This window comes from Aotus nancymaae, unplaced genomic scaffold (assembly GCF_030222135.1).
Source record: "Aotus nancymaae isolate 86718 unplaced genomic scaffold, 86718_ANA_hifiasm-v0.15.2.pri h1tg000020l, whole genome shotgun sequence".
In the NCBI taxonomy this organism is placed as follows: Eukaryota; Metazoa; Chordata; class Mammalia; order Primates; family Aotidae; genus Aotus; species Aotus nancymaae.
Window position 1 is genome coordinate 29555085 of NW_026988432.1, and position 22017 is coordinate 29577101.

General features: G+C 34.6%; 1 protein-coding gene across 2 annotated transcripts in view; it reads left to right on the plus strand.

Moving 5' to 3' along the window:
• Window positions 1–22017, plus strand: part of SMAD2 (SMAD family member 2) — a 91821-nt gene that overhangs the window by 59379 nt on the left and 10425 nt on the right. For both annotated transcript variants that reach the window (XM_021670070.2, XM_012440814.2), the window contains 5 exons: window positions 1502–1576; window positions 14632–14685; window positions 16814–17026; window positions 19942–20079; window positions 20257–20401. In XM_021670070.2, the coding sequence (XP_021525745.1) occupies window positions 1502–1576; window positions 14632–14685; window positions 16814–17026; window positions 19942–20079; window positions 20257–20401 (625 nt within the window). The remainder of the gene's footprint in view (window positions 1–1501; window positions 1577–14631; window positions 14686–16813; window positions 17027–19941; window positions 20080–20256; window positions 20402–22017) is intronic.

The window sequence follows — 22017 nt, forward strand, 5'->3', positions numbered from 1 at the left end:
TTCTGATTAGATCTTTGAGATATTGGTTAAACTCACAAAGCTTAGCTCTGTTTAATTTTATTAGCTTTAACTTTTAAAATACGCATAATATGTACACTTACGTTCTTTACTGTTTGAGTATATGAAGATAGTTTATTCTTAGAATTTTTGTTTTAAAAATTTGGGGGTACTGACACTTAAAAGTTTGATACTTAAAGTTTGTGGTTAGTTTATTGAATAGATACTGTAAAAGGTTATTGAAGGATACCCTTAACCCTCCTGTCACCCTCTCCCCGTTTTTTTTTCTTTGAGATGGAGTTTCATGCTTGTTGCCCTGGCTGGAGTAAAATGGCGATATCTTGGCTCACCACAACCTCTGCCTCCTGGGTTCAAGTGATTCTCCTGCCTCAGCATACTGAGCAAGCTGAGACTACAGGCATGTGCGACCATGCCCGGCTAATTTTGTATTTTTAGTAGAGATGGGGTTTCTCCATGTTGGTCAGGCTGGTCTCAAACTCCCGACCTCAGGTGATCTGTCCGCCTTCACCTCCGAGAATGCTGGGATTACAGGCGTGAACCACCATGCCCAGCCTCTTTCTTTTGCTAATTTTAAAATTCTGTTTGGATATGTGTCGGTGTTATTTTGAATTGCTCAAAAATGTTCAGCAGTGTAAATGTTAAACTGATGAAAATCTTTTGAACTTGTTTTTCCTCCTGGGAATTACAGTTCATGAAATTGTATACATGATTTTATTTTATATGCAGTTTATTCAGCTATTCAGGTGCCTTTCTGAACATAAATGTTTTATTCAGACAGCATGTTGGAAATAATATGTTAGTATCCTAATGTTTATTTTCAGGGAGCATTTTACCTCTTTATACAGTAGTATATATTAGAATTGAATTTTCTGTTTCAAACACTTAGACTTTACCAGTTAGGAATCTTTGGAGAAATATACTTTTTAGGTAGAATTCAGGCTGGACCAATCCTGAACCATACTACCCTATTTTAGCCTATAGAACTTAGTGTAAGTTGTAAGCCCATAATATTTAATACTTTTATAATCCAAAATCTTGTGTGTGTGTGTGTGCGCGCTTTTAATTTTCTAAGTCCTCATAAAATAATGATGCTCATTACATTAAACAACGACAACAACGAAAAACATTGTAGTTACTAATGGTTTTGCAGCCGAATGATTCAGATCTGAGGCATTTTTGAAGTTATATTTTTGGCTCTTGCCCCAGAATATGTACCTATAGGAATGAGCAAGATATGTAGATAATGTCTAAGAAAATATGTCCAGAGAGCAGGAGTTTATTAAAAGTAGATGTTAAGGATTCACCTGCAAAATTTAGACAAGATCCTGAATCATACACCCTCAGTATGCAATATTACTTGTATAATAATATTATATAACATTATTTGTTATTTGGAGTGATTCATTGGTTACCTTTGGTAGCTGGGAGAAAAGGTAGTGAGATTATGTTGCAGCTATGCTTGATTTGTTTTAAACTTTTGTAGAAACGCCACCTCCTGGATATATCAGTGAAGATGGAGAAACAAGTGACCAACAGTTGAATCAAAGTATGGACACAGGTAAAAAAAAAAAAAAAAAAAAAAAAAAAAAAGTCTTTGAAAATTCCTCAGTGATTAGATATACATTTCTTGTATTGTTTGAAACTCACAAAAGATGATCTTCTATCTTGATTTAACATATCTGAACCATCAAAGGGGTCCATGTTGTCACTGAAAAATTACCATATACTCTGCAGAGTAATTGTTATATTTTTTATTAGAGTAAATGGAAAATTGGAAAACATGCACATGCTTTTATTTCTTTTTAAGTATTTGCTTCTGTTGAAAGTTTTAGTTAACCCTGTGACTAAATACCTCTCTATGATAAAAGACCATAATTAGTCAAATAACAGATTTTCAGAGGAATTTGGGGTTGGAAGGATAGGGATCAGCTGTTCACTGCTCTTGAACCTAATAGTGAGTTTTTAATTATAGTAGATTAATTTCTTATATTTAGCTATAAATTCCAAACAGTGATAGAGAAAGCTTTAAATCGCATTTTATGTAATAAAATGTATAACTCAGCAGAACTAATAAATTACCTGTGAAATCACTTTGATGTTATCGTAATTGTCCAGTTTGATTCATTTCATCCTGTCTGTATCTTAACTATTGGACACCTTAATAATATCACAGCCAAATATCTCAAACAATATATGCTATCAGTCTTAATAATATCACAGACAAATTATGCTATCAGTCTTTCTCCACATCTTAATACTAATGTATTTTGTGGTTATGATAATCTAAATTATTTTAAAATGGATTACCATTGGTCGGGGAGGGAGGGGTTACAATAATTCTGTTGTTTAAATCCTTCCATTTTTTAGACTCCCAGGTAAAGAAGTTTCTGCTGTAGCTAATCATACATTTGGCTGTTTAGGAGTACCAGATAACTAAGAAAGGTAGATAATCTAATGAACGTTGGAAATAACATGTTATACATCTTAATGCAAATATCTTAATGCAAATGATATTTGACTTTCCACATGTCTTTCTAACATTAGATATCAACTCTCTTCTTGAAGCAATAATATTCTTTTTTGCCTGTGATGGACAGCTGTTACTGTGACATTAAAAAGTGAATGACATGAAAAGATACTGAACATCATAAACCACAGTGAGATACTACCTCACACCCACTAGATGGCTATAATCAAAAAAGGACAATTACAAATGTTGGTGAGGATGTGGAGAAATTGGAGTCCTCATATCTTGCTGGTAGGAATGTTAAATGGTTCAGCACTTTGGAAAAGTTTGCTGTTCCTCAGAAAGCTAAATATAGAGTTAACATATGCGGCCAGCTATGTACCCAAGCAAATTGAAAACATGTCTACTCAAAAACTCTTGTACATGACCATTTATGCAAGCGTTATTCTTAATATTCAAAACAACTCAGATTTTCATCAAATGATGAATGGATAAATAAGATATGAGGTATGTTTCTGCAATAGAATTATTCAGCCATATAAAGGAATGATAGTACAACATGAAGTTTGAAGTTGGCAACATGGATGGACCTGGAAAGCAGTATGTTAAGTGAAAGAAGCCAGATAAAAAAGGCTATAGGTATTCTAATTAGTGCACAGACAGCTATTCAACAATGTAACTGAAACACAGGGAGCAATAATACAAGTATTGGTTATGATAAATAAATCAAAGTAAAAATGTAGAGAATAACCTGAGTCAGCCAGGTAAAATGATTGCAGTGTTGGGGCTAACTTTGAACCCAACCTAATATTTCTGTTTCCGTGGAGTAGTGTTACTGGCTTTCTGAATGACACGTTTAAAATTACTGTATGGCAATATCTGATTCATCAGATGCCAGCAGTTGATTTGGCTGCCAGCCTCTTACCCAATATCAGTTTCTCTCTCGGGGCCATGGCAAGAAACACAATTCTGACTGATGAAGGGCTCCAATTTAGAACACAGTTGGCCACCTCTCTAACTGTGGTTCATACCTTCCAGAGGGAATCCTGCTGGGAAAAAAAATGAATTGAAATTTTTTAAAAGGGCAACCAGAGGATAAATTAGGCATGATGAGTAACTATATGAAGAAGCACTTGTTACTTTTTTTTTTTAATTTAGATTTCTCTGGTCAAGACTTTATTCTTTCTTTATAGTCTTGTGGACATTAGAGATCAGGCTGGACATCGTAAGAAATTGAAAAGTTTGATTAACCCCGTAGTATTGTATAATCAGTCCCTTTTCAAGTCATGATTTTTATGAACATATTTGTTTAAATAGGTATATAGAGAAATAGAATATAATCATAAGATGTGGATTTCCTAACTCTCAATTCAGTTTTGTATCTTCTACATACACTATGCTTGGTCCAAGGTATACTAACAAAGAGACTTAAAGGGTTTTTTAATCTGCCTGTGTCCCAGAAGATACAATGAGGTCCTAACCTCCAATACCTCAGAATGTGGCCTCGTTTGGAAGTAGCATCTTTGTAAATGTAATTAAGATGAAGTCATACTGAACGATGGACACCTAATTCTATATGACTAGTGTCTTTATAAGATAGGGAAGAATGCGCCATATGAAGATGGAGGCAGATAACTGGAGTTAGCAGCTGCAAGCTGAGCAGTTCCTAATGGGAAACCCAAAAGCTTAAGAGAAAGGCGTAGAACAGATTCTCCCCTTGAGCCTTTGAGAGAGCATGGCTTTGCTGACACCTTGATTTGGGACTTATGTCCTCCAGAGCTCTCAGACAATACATTTCTGTTGTTTTAAGCCACCCAGTTTGTGGTATTTTGTTAGAGCAAGCCCTAGGAAGCTAATACAGTAAGTATTAAGATTTTGAGACTATCCTACTCATATGCGTATTTAGTTATTTGTAAGTTATATACACTTTAAAATATAAACAAAAATTAGAAATTGAAGGATGAGATTAAATAAATAGAAAATATGTTAATTTTTTCTTTTTGTAAACTAGTAGTTTTGTGTGCTCCTAGATAGTGTTCACATACTCCACTTACAAGACTACTTCTCTTAAGCAAATGCTTATAATCAAGATAGTATTGTCAGATTCTGAGCTAGACTACCTGAGTTTAAAATGTTTCTCTTCCATATACTAGCTAGGTAACCTAGTTTTTAAATCTGTAAAATAGGGATAATAATGGCACTTAACTCATAGGGTATTAACAGGCCTAATATTTACAAAGCATCTACGTGTTCCTAACCTGTAATAAGCACTGTATGAATGTAGCTAAAGAAAATGTTAAAAGAGGAGTTAACCGTTCAGAAAAAGGAAGATAGTAGATTGCACAAAGATTTGAAGGAAAACGATTAATTGAGATCCAGACATAGAAGCCCTTGACCTTCGTGGTTTAGGATCATCTCTATAAAGTAGGAAAGTAAGGTTTTTGTCAAAAATGAGGGATTAGACTTGACAGTTTCGTGTTAGTTTTAACTATGCCTTATTTCTGCCATGTTACAGTTTTTGTTGTAGATGTATAGCATGTCTTTCATTAGGTAAATTTTTTAGTATTTTATACTTTTAGTGCTGTTATACATGTTTTTGCTTTTACATTTTATTTTCCAATTGTTTGTTCCTAGGATATGGGAAATATTTGATTTTTGTATATTAATCTTTTCTTTTGCATCCTTGCTAAATTGACTTTTTGGTTCTAGAATTCTGTAGATTCTTGAGATTTTCTGCATATACAACCATGTCATCTGTTGATAAGGACAATTTTTTTTCCCCCAGTCTTTATACTTTTTCCTTTTTCTGTCCTAAGACCTACAATAAAGTATTGAAGTTATAAGAATGGACGTTTGTGCATTGTTCTGATTATAGGAGGAATACATTTCACAATTCCTCCTTTAAGTATGTTGTTGTGGATATTTTGGAGATTTTATCTGATTGAGGAAGTTCCTTTTCCTTTTTGTTCTTAATGTTCTAATTGGGTTTTATGAATGGCTCTTGAATTTTTTTCTGCATTTGTTAGGATCATATAGATTCATGGATTTGATTGAATTGTTTTATTTTTGAGAATTTTTCCATCTATGTTTATGAGAGATTGGTCTATAGGGTTTTTTCCCTTCTAATGTGTTGATTAGTTTTAATATCAATACAATGTGTTGGAAAGGGCTTTCTCCTGTTTTCTGAAAGGGATTCTTTAAGGTCGGCATTATTTCTTTCTTAAATTTTTGATAGGGCTGGGCATGGTGGTTCTCACCTGTAATCTCAGCACTTTAGGAGGCCAAGGCTGGAGAATTGCTTGAGCGCAGGAGGTCAAGACCAGCCTAGGTAATAAAGCAAGACCTCGTCTCTACAAATATATATATATTTTTTTAATTAGCCAGGGTAGTGGCATTCACCTGTGGTCCCAGCTACTTAAGAGGCTAAGGCAGGAGGGTCACTTTAGCCCAGGAGGTTGAGGTTGCAGTGAGCCATGTTTGCACTGCTGTACTCCAGCCTGAGCAAAACCTGACACCCTGTATCCAGAAAAAAAGTTTGATAGATTTTACCAGGGAATCCATCTCTTGTAGGAAAGCGATTTTTAAATTGAGGATTATTTACATTTTTAATTTTGTGTATGTGTTTGATAAACTTGTATTTTGTTAGAAATGTGTTCATTTCATCTAAGTTGTAGGACTGATTGAGACAGGGTCTCGCTCTGTTGCCCAGGCTGGAGTGCAATGGCATAGTTGGCTCCCTGCAGCCTCAACTTCCCAGGCTCAGGCAATCCTCCCCATTTTAGCCTCCTAAGGAGCTGGGACCATAGGTACATGCCACTGTGCCTGGCTAATTTCTTTGTTTTATATGGAGATGGGTTCACCATGTTGCCCAGGCTGGAGAATTTATTGATACAAAGTTATTTCTGATATTTGTTATTCCTTTAATGTATGTGAGATCCATTTTAAAACTTAGGATGTTACTAATTTGACTTTTTAATTTTTTATTAAAACATCTTGCAAGGGATTTATCAGTATTCTCAAAGGACCAATTTTTTTGTCTTGTTAATTTTTTCTGTTATCTTGGTCTCTTTTTTATTTCACTTGTTTATTCATCATCTTTTTGTCTACTTTTCAGTTAATCTCTTTCTAGCCTCTTGTGGTATACATTTAGATCATCGATTTGTTTATAATGTGAGCATTTAAAGCTATAGATTTTCCTCTAAGCTTTGTTAGCTGTATATTACAAATTTTATATTTTTATTAATTATTTTCTAATTCCTCTTGATTCATGGCTTATTTAGAAGTTTGAGTTTTTTAAAGGAGTGTGAGGATTTTCTGGATACTTCATTGATGTCTCATTTAATTGTGTCCTGGCTAATTAAAAATGAGTCCAATACATAGTGTGTGTGACTTTAGTCCTTGGAAATTTGTGAAAATTGTTTTATGCTACAATCTGTAGCTTATCTTGATAGGAGTTTTCATATATTCACTGGAAATAATGTACTATAGTGTTCTAAATGTCATTTAGGTCAGGGGGGTTGATGGTGTTTATATCTTCTTAATCCTTTATGATTTTTTAAAATCTCCTTTGTCAGTTATGATGACAAAATCTCCAGCTCTGATTTTGGAGTCACCTGTTTCTGCCTTTAGTCCTGTGAGTTTTTGTTTCATATATCTTTAATCTCTGTTATTATGATACAGAGATGATACACATTTAGAATTACTACATCGTCCTAATGAATTCATATAAACATCACCATATCTTTTTTCTTACCTCAGTGGTTACATGATATATTTTTAATTCTTTCAGTTTATCTGAATCTTTATATTTATGGTGTGTTTCTTGTGGACAGCATTTTTTTGGTTTTATTTAATCTAACAATTTTTGTTTTTTAGTTGGAAAATTTAGTCCACTTATATTTAGAGGAATTATTGATACCATTGGGTTTAGGCTACCATTTTGCAATTGTTTTTCTATTTGTTCTCTCTAGTTTTTGTTTTTCAGTTTTCCTGCTGTTTAGACTAATCAAGTAATTTTTGTTTCATTCTATTTACTCTCTTGGCTTTTTACCAATAACAGTATCATTTTCTCAGTTGGTATTCTAGTCATTACATTGTACTTACCATGTTATACCTAGAAGGTTACTTAAGTTGTAATATTTTATTTACGACGTCTTGTAAAATTTAAGAACTTACACCACTCTAGTGGTACATGCTGGTAGTCCCAGCTACTTTTTTTTTTTTTTTTTAAGATGAGGTTTCACCATGTTGGTCAGGCTGGTCTTGAACTCCTGACCTCAGGTGATCCACCCGCCTTGGCCTCCAAAGTGCTCGGATTACAGGCATGAGCCACCGCGGCCGGTCGAACTTACACCACTCTAAGTTCATTCATCCACCTCTGTTGTTTGTGCGATTATTGACATGTATTTTACTTAATAAAAATGTATGACCCCCAAGGTACAGTGTTATTTTTGCTTTAGACTTTAAGTTGATTTTTAAAGAAAATTAGAAGGGATAAAAAGGAGTGTTTTGTATTTACCTACATATATACCATGTTTGCTGCTTTTTGCTGCTCTTTATTCCTTTCCTACAGACATTTCTTTCATTTGTTTTTAGCATCATTTCTTGGAGAGGCTTTCCTTTCTCCATTGATTTACATTGGCTCCTTTGTTGAAAATCAAGTGATAATATGTATGTGAGTCTGAGTTTGGGTCTGCTTTTAATCCAGTTAAATGAATTTTTTATTTCAGATAATTTATTTTTTAGCTATATAATTTCCATGTAAAAATCATCGATAATTTGTGTCCAGTTAATATGTAATATGGCCTGCTTTTGTTGACTGTTTTATCTCTTGATTATGGGTTATTTTTTTCCTCCATCTTTGAATATCTTTTGTTTTTAACTAGATACTGGGTATTTTATATAAAATAATAGAGACTAAAATAAATATGCTTTCTTTGGAAAGACCCACCCTTTTCTCTCTCCAGTTGCTAAGTTGAGGAGCTGATCCCTTCCCTGCTCTTAGGATTTGCGTTGGAAACGTGATAATTCCGTGCTTTAATATCACATCACTCAGGTTTCAGGGAGGATCAGTTCTCTACCTCAGCAGGACTTTGAGGTATGAATATGGCAAGACTGCGTATTCTCATTGCTTTCCAGCCTTGCCCAAGACTTCTTGCGCTACCATGTACTCAGCTAAAAACATGTATTGGAACTGACTGGTGAAGAGGACTAGCTCTGTGCTTGTAGCTTCTTAGGTTCCCATTGTCTGTGCATGGCCATTGAAATTTAAATCGGCTTCACTTTTGGCAGGCCCAGTTCTTTGTGTCCTGATTTGGCAGATGCTATCAGTAGTGAAAGTGAGTACCACTGTCTTAACTGAGGAGGAACTCATCTCTCTCTCTAAATTAGCTCCTGCAGACTTATTTGGATCTATATCTGTATGATAACTTTAAAGAAAAATAGGATTTTTAAAATCTATTGTCTTACCTCTATTTCAGAAGCAAAGGTTTTCCCCAATCTTCTACCTACTAACTGTAAGGGGAACTCTATAGGAGTTTCTAATAAAAACAAAAGCTGCTTTTTTTTCTCATTATGAATGGAATTATGCTCATAGAAAATTTGGGAATATATAAAACCTAAGATGGTATCACATTGGGGATTAAGTTTTTTAAAATAAGAAATGAGAAAATGGTTATTCGTGCATTATATATTTCATAAGCTGAATTTGACAATTGTGTTGTATCACTTTGGCAGGGAAGCTTAACCTCTTATTTCTACCATTCTGTGTCAGATAAAAGTTAAACAGTGTTCTACACATAAGGTTATGATATAACATTTCAAATGATACAACAAATGGATGCTCATTATAAAAAATTAGAAAGAATAGTTAGAACAGGAAAACTTAAGCATTACATGTAATTGTATCTAGCAACAAATTAGAATTTTAAAGGTTCAACTTTTACCGGAAATTAAAAACACAACACTGTAATTAACCTCAGAAAAATAGCTAGAAAATGCAGAGAAATTCAGTAGGATGTCAGATTCTAGAGTTCCTGTTCTTGTTTACTACACTATAACTCTGATTTTAGGTGACATGGGGGAGAAATGGGTGCTTTTGATAAATATTGCTGAGGTTTAGAATATAATTAGTGATCATTTTTGGGATAAGGTTGAAAGATCAATCCAGGATGATTCCCAGTTTTCTGGAAGGTTTGTGAACACTTTGGTCTATATTTTAGTAAATTAGACTTTTTAAAGCATACATTTTTATTGTATATTTTTAAGGTGTATAACATGATGTTTGGTGTATGTAGTGAAGTGGTTACAGTAGTAAACTAAATCCATCATCTCACATAGTCACCTCTGTGTGTGTGTGATAAAGGCACCTAAAATTGACTCAGTAAATTTCCAGTGTACAACACAATATTGCAACTGTAGTCCTCAGGTTGTACATTAGATCTCTAGGCTTATCTTACATATGTACAACTTTATACCCTTTGACCTATAATCCTCCTGTTTCCCCCCAACCTGTAATCGCCATTTTATTGTGTTTCTATGTATTTGGTTTAAAAAAAAAAAAAAAAAAACCACATATGAGATTATGCCATGTTTCTTTCTATGTCCACCTTATTTCCCTTAGCATAATGTCTTCCAGATTCATCCATGCCAAAAGTGGTAGGATATCTCTTTTCAAGGCTGAATAACATTCAGTTGTGTGTGTAACCCACCGTTCTTTATTCGTTCATCTGATGATGGGACATTTGGGTTGTTTTCTGTATCATTGGTATTGTGAATAAAAGCAGCAAGAGAAAAAGCAATGTGCCACATAACAAGGGAGTCTTCATTAGACAATCAGATTTCTCAGCAGAAAGTTTGCAGACCAGGAGAGATGGGTGGTGTATTTAAAGGGCTGAAAGAATTAAAAAACAAGACTGAAATTAGCTAGGTATGGTGGTATGCACCTGTGGTCCCAGCTGCTCAGGAGGCTAAGGTGGGAGAATTGCTTGGGCCTAGGAGGCAGGGGTTGTACTAAGCCAAGATTGTGCTACTGCCCTTCACTCCAACATGGGTGACAGAGTGAGACCCCATCTAAAAAAAAAAAAAAAAAAAAAGTAACCTTGCCAACCAAGAATACTATAACCAGTAAGGCTGTCCTTCAGAAATGAAGGAGAAATAAAAAATTTCTCAAACAAAAGCTGAGGGAGTTCATTGGTGCTGGTGTGGTGAGAATGGGAAGCGACAGGCACACTCATTTATTGCTGGTCAGAATGAAAAATGGCATAGGCACTTTGGAAGACAGTTTGGTGATTTCTTAAAAAACTAACCATATTTTTACCATATGTATGGTTTAGCAGTCTTGCTTCTCCTTGGTGTTTACCCAAATGAATTGAAAACTTAGGTCTACACAAAAACCTGCAGATAAATGTTCCTAACAAGTTTTTTTATAATTAGCAAACTTGGAAGCAACCAAAATGTCTTTAATAGGTGACTGAGTAAATAAACTGATACATCCAAGTAATGTACAACAGGTCTTCAAGTAATGTCATTTCATTATAATGATGATTGGGGAAAGTTGGTTTTGTTGTACAGTTATTTTGCTTAAAAAGTCAGTTTTCAAAAACATACGGAAGATGTTAAATGAGGACTTACTATATATGACATTCTGGAGACCGCAGAACTATGGAAACAGAAAGATAAGTGGTTACTGAGACTGTGTGGGAGGGAAGGAGGACTAGGTGGAGCACATGGCATTTTTAGGGCAGTGAAACTACTCTACTTGATACTATAAATGGATACACATCATTATACATTTGTCAAAACCCAGAGAATGTGTAACATAGTGAGCCCTAATGTAAATTATGGACTTTTGGTGATAACGATTTGTCTGTGTAGGTTCATTATTATAACAAATGGACCATTGTGGTGTGTGGGTGTTGATGGGGAACTTGGGGAAGCAGGCCAAGGATCATATGGGAGCTCTTTGTACTTTCTGTTCAGTTTTGGTGTGATCTTGAAAATACTCTAACAAAAAAAGGGTCTATAATTAAAAATTAATGTCCCCTTAAAAGATAACAGATAAAAAAAAAAACCTGGGTGAATATTTGCAAATAAATGACAAGTCTACGAACTGATTTTTAAGTTTAAAAACTTACATATCAAGAAGAAAAAAATAGTTAATAGAATTGGCTAAAAGAACAAGAATACACTATTTCAACAACAAAAAAAGAAAAAAGTTACTCCCTTTAAACCTATCATGTTGGTAGATGTCAACATGTAGTGACACAGTGTGAAACACTAGCTTATAAATTCTTGGTAAGATGAAACATTTTTGAGAGGATATTTTGGCACTTAAAAAAGTTTAACTCATTTCATTTGACATTTGTCAGTTTGTCAAACAAAGGTTTGACAAATGTGTTCTACACATATACGTAAACTTGTATATAAAGATACATGCACAAGGATTTCTCTAGGGGGTTTAGCTGTAAGTAGATACTGCTAATTCACACTGGCTCTCAAATAGGATATTTATAATATTACCTCTCCTAAGTGGAAGGCCTTGGTAGGCGAAACTTCAGTAGCAGCATTTATGTATGAATAATTCATAGGCTAATCATCAGTTCCTTGCTTCTGTTGTTTTTCAGAAAAATTTTTTTTTAAAAAAGGTTTCTATTGTTAGCTTATTTTAAGTTTTTAAAATTTGTCTTTTTTGTAATCTGTAATTCTAACTTGTCACATCTTATTGAATGCCTGTTAGTCTAAGTGATCCTACTTGTCATTTCTAAGTATTTAATAGATGAGTAAACAGTTAAAAGATATGAATAATTGGGCAGTTTCCTCCATTTCTAATAGTGGGTTTGTTTATTTTGTATTGGCTTCAGGAAACAGCAGTGAATTTTAGCTCATTGTTCTAAATATATTTTGACCTTTCTTAGTTGTACCTGTTGTGACTTGCCAGCAGATTTTTCAAACTGAGATATAAAAAATCAACATAACTTAATTGTGTTGTGGAAGACTGTTCTGTCTTCTAAAAAATAAGCATTTCTTCTCTATTTCTGATTCATTTATTTAGGGGCTGCCATTTCACCTTTATTGCCTGGTATTTTATGTCATGGTTATAATGGTGTGTGGTAAGGAGGAGGTGTGTAAGGCAGTCTGACCTATCTTACTCTTTTTTTTGAGACGGAGTCTCATTCTCGCCCAGGCTGGAGTGCAGTGGCATGATCTCAGCCTACTGCAACCTCTGCCTCCTGGGTTCAAGTGATTCTTCTGCTTCACTCTCCCAAGTAGCTGGGATTACAGGTGTGCACCACCACACCCTGCTAAGTTTTGTGTTTTCAGTAGAGACAGGGTTTCACTGTGTTGGCCAGGCTGCTCTTGAATTCCTGACCTCGTGATCTATCCCCCTCAGTCTCCCAAAGTGCTGGGATTACAGGTGTGAGCCACCATGCCTGGCCTGACCTATCTTAGTCTACATTTATGCTCTTGGTATACCTTTGAAGCTTGGGTCATGCTCTTTTAGATAACTGTCCCTAAACATGTAGAGAATGATGATCATAAAATATATTTTATATTTTTAATACGATTATTTAACAATGTTTACAGCAAATGTGTTTTAAAATTGAGTTGCATGGAATTGAGCAGAGTAGTTGCGCCATGATTTTTCATCTGTTGTCTGTGGTGGTTCTTATTTTGTGTACTTGCACCCCCTTATTTTCTTGAGTAGATTTAGCCTGTTTACTCAAAATAAGAAACAGATCATTTTCTAAGAAAGTGCAGTTTACCAAAACTGACTGTAGAAAATAGATCAGAACAAGTCACCCTTCATAGAATAATGTCTCATAGTAAACCCTATAAAGTTACTAACTATAAACAATTTCACAGAAGAATTCTACCGAACTTTTAAAGAATATGCTGTTACAATGCTATTTGAACCTTTGCAGAAGATCAAGTTGCTAGATTGTCATAACATTGACCACAGAGCCTTACAAACATAGCACTCATGTAAAATTTAGGCTCATACTGCTTGAGACTATTGATGCAAAACTCCTAAATAAGTATTTTATTGCTGTGAGCCTCAAAGCCAATGCCATGCTTAATCGGAAAAATGGTAGAAACATTACCTTAAAAGTCCAGAGTAAGATAACATCCACTGTCACCTCTGTTTCATCCCAAAGTGTGACACTAACCCAAAGATGATTGATAAATCATGTAGAAGGGTTTTTTTTAGTGCTACATGATCAAAATTAGGATTAAGAGTCATAAAACCAGTGACCAAATATTTGTAACTCATACCATAAAAACACTTATATCCCTAATGTATATAAAGAGCTTTCAAACAATCAGTAAGAAAATGATCAACATCGCAAAAAGAAAAGAACAGACTATACAGAAAGGAAACACAATATAAACATGTGTAAAGCCACTCAAAATTAAAACTGTACTTGTGACCATGTCTTCATCTATAAGCAGTGACACCACAGGCATCACTTTACTGTGTTGTGACTGGTCATGTAATCTGGTACAACCTTGATGAATGATAATTTTACCCAAATTTATCAAAATTGCACATGGCACAAACCTTTCAACCTGGCAGTTTCCTTTTTAGGATTGTATCCTACAGATGTGATTGGAAACATGCAAAATGGTCAAGATTAGTTATTGTAATCTTATGGCACTGGTTCTTATAGCAAAAGATAAAAAATAGCCTGAATATTCGTCAATATGGGATCCCAATGTTATGTGACTACGTAGACAGACAAATAAGGAAACACATCGTGAACAATTTGATAGAATAATAGAGAAACTCAAAAACTATTACCACTTGTGTGTGATAAGAAAAGACAGAACAAAAAGATATTTGCTTATGTGGTTCACAGAATATTTTGGAAAGATACCCAAGGAACTGTCAACATTAGATACCTTTGGGAAGATGAACTGGTAGGCTAGAAGCCAAAACTGTACCCTTTTGTACCTTTTATACAGGAACCCCCTTTCTCCCCTACCCAAATTAAATTTAAGCAGTTACATATTCTGAATTCTTAGTATTTAAATTATCTTTGTATTATTGTTGATAATTATAACCAGGTACAGCTAGTTTTATGATTACTTGATCAGAAGTTCTGGAAATATTTCATTTATTTTTGAATTAAATCCTTTTGTTTTAGGCTCTCCAGCAGAACTATCTCCTACTACTCTTTCCCCTGTTAATCATAGCTTGGGTAAGTTGCACATATTTTCCCCTCATCATATTTATACTGTATCATCTGCTTAATAATAAAAATCCTCTCTAGGAGTTTTTTTTTTATATCTATGAGAAAGGAATCCTAAGGAATAATCAAATAATTATGTATGTGGTTTACAGTGATACTTTTTTTTATTTTATTTTTTTTTATTTTTTTATTTTTATTTTTATTTATTTATTTATTTATTTATTTTTTGAGACGGAGTTTCGCTCTTGATACCCAGGCTGGAGTGCAATGGCGCGATCTCGGCTCACCGCAACCTCCGCCTCCTGGGTTCAGGCAATTCTCCTGCCTCAGCCTCCTGAGTAGCTGGGATTACAGGCACGCGCCACCATGCCCAGCTAATTTTTTGTATTTTTAGTAGAGACGGGGTTTCACCATGTTGACCAGGATGGTCTCGATCTCTTGACCTCGTGATCCACCCGCCTTGGCCTCCCAAAGTGCTGGGATTACAGGCTTGAGCCACCGCGCCCGGCCTACAGTGATACTTTTAAAAAAGAATACTGATATCATCCCTCAATATTATTAAAAGTCTTTTCTGCTGGAACAAGAAATGGGTTTAATCTTCTTATTATTGAAATCATATTCCTCATAGAAAATTATATAACCTATTACGGCTAGATTTTTATGGTTATGTTTTATGATGTCTTCTAGTGATTAATAAAAGATGTGTATTGCATATATATATACATTGACATAAATATGTATATGTGTATGGGGATATAAATATGAGAGCGTGTGTGTATATGTACAAATGTGTATATGTACAGTCCCTTCATAACCATGAGTTCATCTCCAGATTCAACCAACTGCAGATTGAAAATACTCAGGAGAAAATGAAAATAACAATAAAAACTCATACATATTTTTTGAGACAGATCTCGCTTTATCACCCATACTGGAATGCAGTGGTGTGATCTCAGCTCACTCCAACATCTGCCTCCTGGGTTCAAGCAATTCTCCTGCCTCAGCCTCCTGAGTAGCTGGGACTACAGGTGCATGCCACCACACCCAGCTAATTTTTGTATTTTTAGTAGAGATAGAGTTTCACCATGTTGGCCGGGCTGATCTCAAACTCCTGGCCTCAAACGATCCACTCACCTTGGCCTCTTAAAGTGCTGGTGTGAGCCACCATGCCTGGCCCAAATTTAAAAATACAGTGTAACAACTATGTAGCGTTTACATTGTTAGATATTATAAGCAATCTAGAAATGATTTAAAGTATAAGGATGGTGTGAATATACGTTACGTGCAAATACTACGCGATTTTATGTCAGGGACTTGAACATCTGAGGGTTTTTAGTTGGGTAGGGGGGCGGGGGGCAGTCCTGGAACCATACCCTGTAAATACCAAAGGATGACTATATGTACATTTCTGTATTACTATTACTATTTTTGCCATCATTTTACCCTGCTGTTTCACAATTTCTCTTCGGTTGTTACATGTTTGGAATTTATTCTACAAAATTGTGAAGTTTTTTCTTTTGTAATATTTCTTAACGATATGTTTTAGTCAGAATTGCAGCAGCTAAATATATAGTTTTCCAGTGAAAAAAGTAGCCTCTTGACTCTATGGTCTGTTTCCACTTGCATGATGCTTTCCAGTTCTTATGTATGAATGGGTTTTCTATTTTTGTAGCTAGGGTATCTCACCAAAAATTTGATATTAGAATAGACAAATGTCAAAAATATGTCGTATTTTGTATGCTTTTATCATGAATGTTTTTCTTTGTGTGGTTTTTGACTCATCTTTGCTCCAGCTTTATCTTACCTCGCATTAGTTTTTTTATGTGCTTTAGAAATGTACCAAGTATGGCAAGTTGACTTACTTTGCCTATGATTGTTTTGTGGTTGAATAGGAGCTAGACTAAAACTACTGGTAAAACAAATAATCCAACATAAAGTGATTTAATGACACAGGAGAAATTTCAAAAAATCTGGTATGATCTATGAGACTGGAGTTTTGAGTGAAAAATAATTGAGAATCTAGTATGATCTATGGAAACTGATACAGATGTATGTCTACTTCCTGAGCTTTTGCTAATGCATGCTCGCATAGAGCATGTGAAGATGATTATATTCAATCCATTTTTTTCTTTTTCAGATTTACAGCCAGTTACTTACTCAGAACCTGCATTTTGGTGTTCAATAGCATATTATGAATTAAATCAGAGGGTTGGCGAAACCTTCCATGCATCACAGCCCTCACTCACTGTAGATGGCTTTACAGACCCATCAAATTCAGAGAGGTTCTGCTTAGGTTTACTCTCCAATGTTAACCGAAATGCCACAGTAGAAATGACGAGAAGGCACATAGGTATGTTTCATTTTCCTTGTTGTGAAAAACCAGTACTGTATACTCATAATGTAGGCGTTGCATGGTGTGCCACATGAAGAGCTTCTGTGCAGTAAAACCAGCGTTCTCTCTGGAGGTTTAAGTGCCAACACATTTAAGTGCACAGGCTTCACTGCTTCTAATAGATCCTGGCAATTCTTCAGCTGCAAACTCTACAACTTTTATTTGGCACCTTTGATACTGGAAAGTTCTTCAATAAATATGTGTTAAGATAAGTTTAATTTGCTGAGTCTCTACCAATCATAAAATTGCAATGTTCAGATTTTGGGGTTAATACTTTTTTATAAATTTTTTTTTTTTCTGTTTCTTTATGTATCTCCTGGGTTTTTTTCCTCATTTGGTGAACTCATATATTAAATCAAATCTGCTTTGCTTGCTGTTCATCTGAAATGAGATATCTAAAACAAGAATTGTCATTTAATATAGTTGAAAATGTAATTCAGGGAGATCTCAAAATGTGATCTGGGGACTTCTGGTAGTCCCAGAAACCCTTTCAGCTAGTTTGTGAGGTCAAAGTTATTTTTGCCGAGGCGGGTGGATCACCAGTGCTCAGGAGTTTGAGACCACCCAGGGCAACATGGTGAAACCCCATCTTCACTAAAAACAAAACAAAACAAAATTTAACCAGGTTTGGTGGTGTGTGTCTCTAGTCCCAGCTACTTGGGAGGCTGAGCCATGAGAATTGCTTGAGCCCCAGAGGTGAAGGTTGCAGTGAGCCGAGATTGTGCCACTGCATTCCAGCTGGGCTGCAGAGTGAGCCTCCATCTCAAAAAAAAAAAAAAAAGCTATTTTCATAGTAGTACTGAGATACTGTTTACCATTTTTATTCTCATTCTCTCATGAGTATACAGTGGAATATTCCAGAGCCTACATGCATATGATTTTGCAAGAAATGAAATGTAGATTTGATAATGAGACTCCAACTTTGTTACACTAGACATTAAAGAGATTTGCAAAAATGTGAAATATGTTGCCGCTCTTTTTTTTGCTTTGGAAACGCAGTTTCATAAACATTGTTTGTGTTAATATGTAATGGATTTATTGTGTGATTTTTAAATGAATTTTTTTAAATCTCAATTTTTATATCTAATATGGACATTTTCCATAATATTCACATAAACAACTCTTTGGGGGTCCTCAGTATTTCCTTAATGATAAAGTGAAAAAGTATGAGAACCACTAATAATTGAAAACCATTCTTATCACCTTAAAGTAACTTCTTTTAACAATAGTTTGCTTCTGTTTTTTTTTTTCTTCTAATTAACCATCATCTTCTGTGAGATATAATGCTGGTTACCAAAAGGTGATTTTGATACTGCAAAATGATAGTGACTAGAAGATCTATTACTTGGTTCCATGTGGAAGTTCTCGAATCTTGCTTGATGTATAAATTTGGATGATCTTGTTAAGATACCCAGGTGTTACTGTAGGTGCTTTAACTAAAAGAGTTAGTTTTTTGTTCTTCTGTCTTAATGGAGGTTCTGCAAAAAAAAAATTTCATGGGTTTTCTCTGCTCTGTTCACTTCTCCCTCCAAAGTTCTAGATTGCTGTAATTATTAGGTTATCTTTTCATTTTTGATTTCTAGTTTTGCAGCTGATTTTGGTCAGGGAATATAGCCTGAAAAAGCTCTACTTTTTGGACTTAATGTTTTCCCAATGACCATGTGCATGACTGTTCTACAAATATTCCATAGTCTTAACAGAACCAGGTACCAGGTTCTGTAGTTATTAAATCTGGCATGTTATGAGTTTTTTTGTTTTCTGTGAAACAAATTACCACAAACTCAGTGGCCTAAAATACCAATTTTTTAATCTCACAGTTTCTGTGGATCAGGATTCCAGACATGGATTAGGTGGTCTTTTTAGGGATTAACAAGGCGAAAATTGAGGTGTCAGCTGGCCTGTGTTCTTATCTGGAGCTTGAAGTCCTCTTAAGCCCACATGGTTGTGGCAGAGTTCAGCTCCTGGATGCCACCTGAATTCCTTGCTATACGGTCCCATCCGTCTTCAAAGTCAGCAGTGGAGCATGCCTTTGTGTTGAATCCCTCTCATGCTTTGAATCACTTTAGCCTAGGACAGTCTGGTCCCTTTTAAAGGATTGCCTGATTAAGTCAGGCCCACCAAAGATAATCTCCCTTTATTAAGGTCAACTGATTTGCTGCCTTAATTACATCTGAGAAATTTCTTAACAGCAGCACCTAGTGTCTGATAAATAGAGAATGTATGTGCACATCAAGGCTGAGACTCTTAGGTGCTGTTAGAACTCTGCCTCTCAATTGTTTTTTTAAAATCCTTATATCTCATGTTATTTTGCATCTGTGATCTGTCAGATTCTGAAAGAAGTATATTAAAAATCTCCCAGTAGAATTTTTTCCTCATCTAATTATGCTTATACATCTAGAGATTTGGTTTCTACCATAATACATAGTTTTTAAAATGGTAAATGACTCTTAACCTCTTGATATTTTTACATCATTTTTCTTAACCTTAGGGGGATCTTTAAAAAAATACAGTTGTAATGAAGATATATTTCTCCAAACATTAGTGAATTCCTTCAAAATTAACTCAATCTTTTACTTCTTTTAAAATAATATATATCATTTGTGTGAAACTATTTTACTGTCTACTTTTTCTACATCGTTTAAATACTTTTGATATGCATGTATTACTTTTAAAATCAATAAAATTATTGTTAGAAAATACTTAGAGAAATATACAGTAGTATATTTAAAGTTAGATTTCAGAAAGACTTTATCTGTGAAAAAGATCCTGGAAATACCTTATATCATTTTAGAATTTTTCCAAAGAAAATGCTTCCAAAGTCACACTTAAATAGTAAATGTTACAAAACTAATCTCTTATGTATTTTGTTTCAGGAAGAGGAGTGCGCTTATATTACATAGGTGGGGAAGTTTTTGCTGAGTGCCTAAGTGATAGTGCAATCTTTGTGCAGAGCCCCAATTGTAATCAGAGATATGGCTGGCACCCTGCAACAGTGTGTAAAATTCCACCAGGTATGGATTCAATAATGTAAATAAACCTATTATGTCAACTTGCTTTGTTTTTCTAGTTGCTAATTTTAGGAATCGGGAGATGATTGCATGCTCATATTCTACAACTTGTAACCCTTTTAAAATTATTTTTAATAATGATACTCTTTTGACAGTTTCTTGTACTTTTTTGAATCATAGGCTGTAATCTGAAGATCTTCAACAACCAGGAATTTGCTGCTCTTCTGGCTCAGTCTGTTAATCAGGGTTTTGAAGCCGTCTATCAGCTAACTAGAATGTGCACCATAAGAATGAGTTTTGTGAAAGGGTGGGGAGCAGAATACCGGTATGAAATGCATATTTGTTTCTTAAATTTCCACAGTGTAATTGTGTTTTATTCTATTCTTGCATATTCTGGAGTTCATTTGTATTTATTTTCAGTGAGGTTATAGTGTCAGCTGATCTCTATGTAAAATAAAGTTGGAGGCCTCCAAATTCAAAACTATTGAAAATTACTGGGCTGCCATTATGGAAGATATCATTAAAATTTGTACAGGCATGTATATTAACATAATGCAGAGTGTTAAATATCATAAAAGGGGTGTATATGAAGGGTTATGTCAGTTTATGGAAGGAGAGATGTTTTCACATGGTGCTCAAGGAAGACTTAATGGCACATGATCTAGTTGTAAAAGATGTATTGGATTTCAGTAGTCATAAATGGGATGGGCAGAGTTGGGAAGTGATAATCTTGACAGTAGCATTAGCAATTCAGTATGGAGTATAGAAAGAATAAGGCCGGACAAATAAGTTGAGACAAACTAAATGTAGGTTAAGAGGAGGAACTTCATTCAGAAATAGAAGGGATACTTGCTAATATGCCAGACACTGTGCTGTTTAAAGTGTAGTATCTAAAAATTACTCTCTGTTTTAATTAGATCTTTATAAGGTTGAAATAAATGAAATTGCCATCCTTGTAGGTAACAAATGGTTCAAACTAAGAAATATTTGGAAATAGGCATAGAAAACTGATAATTTGCCCAAGGTTACATTATAAGTGGTTGAGATGGGACTGGAAGATAGTTCTTCTGGACTCTTAACCTATTCAGTTATATATTTAAGTTTTACAAAAACTAATTTGCCATCAGTAGATAAGATAGACAAGATTATTGATAAACAATAGATTGGATTTCGCATCAGAGGGAAGACTTCTTTAACGTATTTAAAGGTAGAAATTAAGTAAAATACTTAGTCCTCCTTCAATTTGTATTGCTTACTCTTTGTATGCCTGCTTAAGAAATATTCATGTAGTATAGTGGTTGTATTCCTGCTTCTTCCAGCAATTTGATGCCTTCCAAATTTATTTTATTTCTTTTGGACTTTCTTGTCTAAAGTTTTGTCAGAAATCTGACTTTGAGATTGTGAAATGTGAGGTCTACTTGTTGAATACTTTTTAAAAAATATGTTATATGTTTCTATCTGAGAATCAAGACTTGTCACTATTTTGTCTGAGCTATATTGGTAGAATAATACATTTTGTGATTTTGCTGTAGTTCTCTTTTGATTATTACCCTTTTGAGATGTTGTTACCTGTAAAGAATGCTGAATGCCATTTTTTGAATCTTTAGACTTGACCTGAGTTCATAGCAAAATTAGATTTAAATTATATTGTCTAATAAGAAGTTTTCAGGTCAGACTTTTTCTTTCTTCCAAAGGTTAGAATAATGCAAAATGTGGTAGGAATTCAGTGGAAGTAAGAGTGAACTGCAGAGAGAATTAAATGTGTATCTATAAATCTTCTAAGAACAGTTTTAATTGGTAAAGATACTACCCTTCATTCACTGTGAGACTCTGCTGTTCTTTAACTCAGAGATAAAGTAAAATCTTTAATTACAGAAGCAGTAATATACAGTATGTCTTTATGAATATTTGGAGTCAGGTACATCTGACTTTGGAAAATCA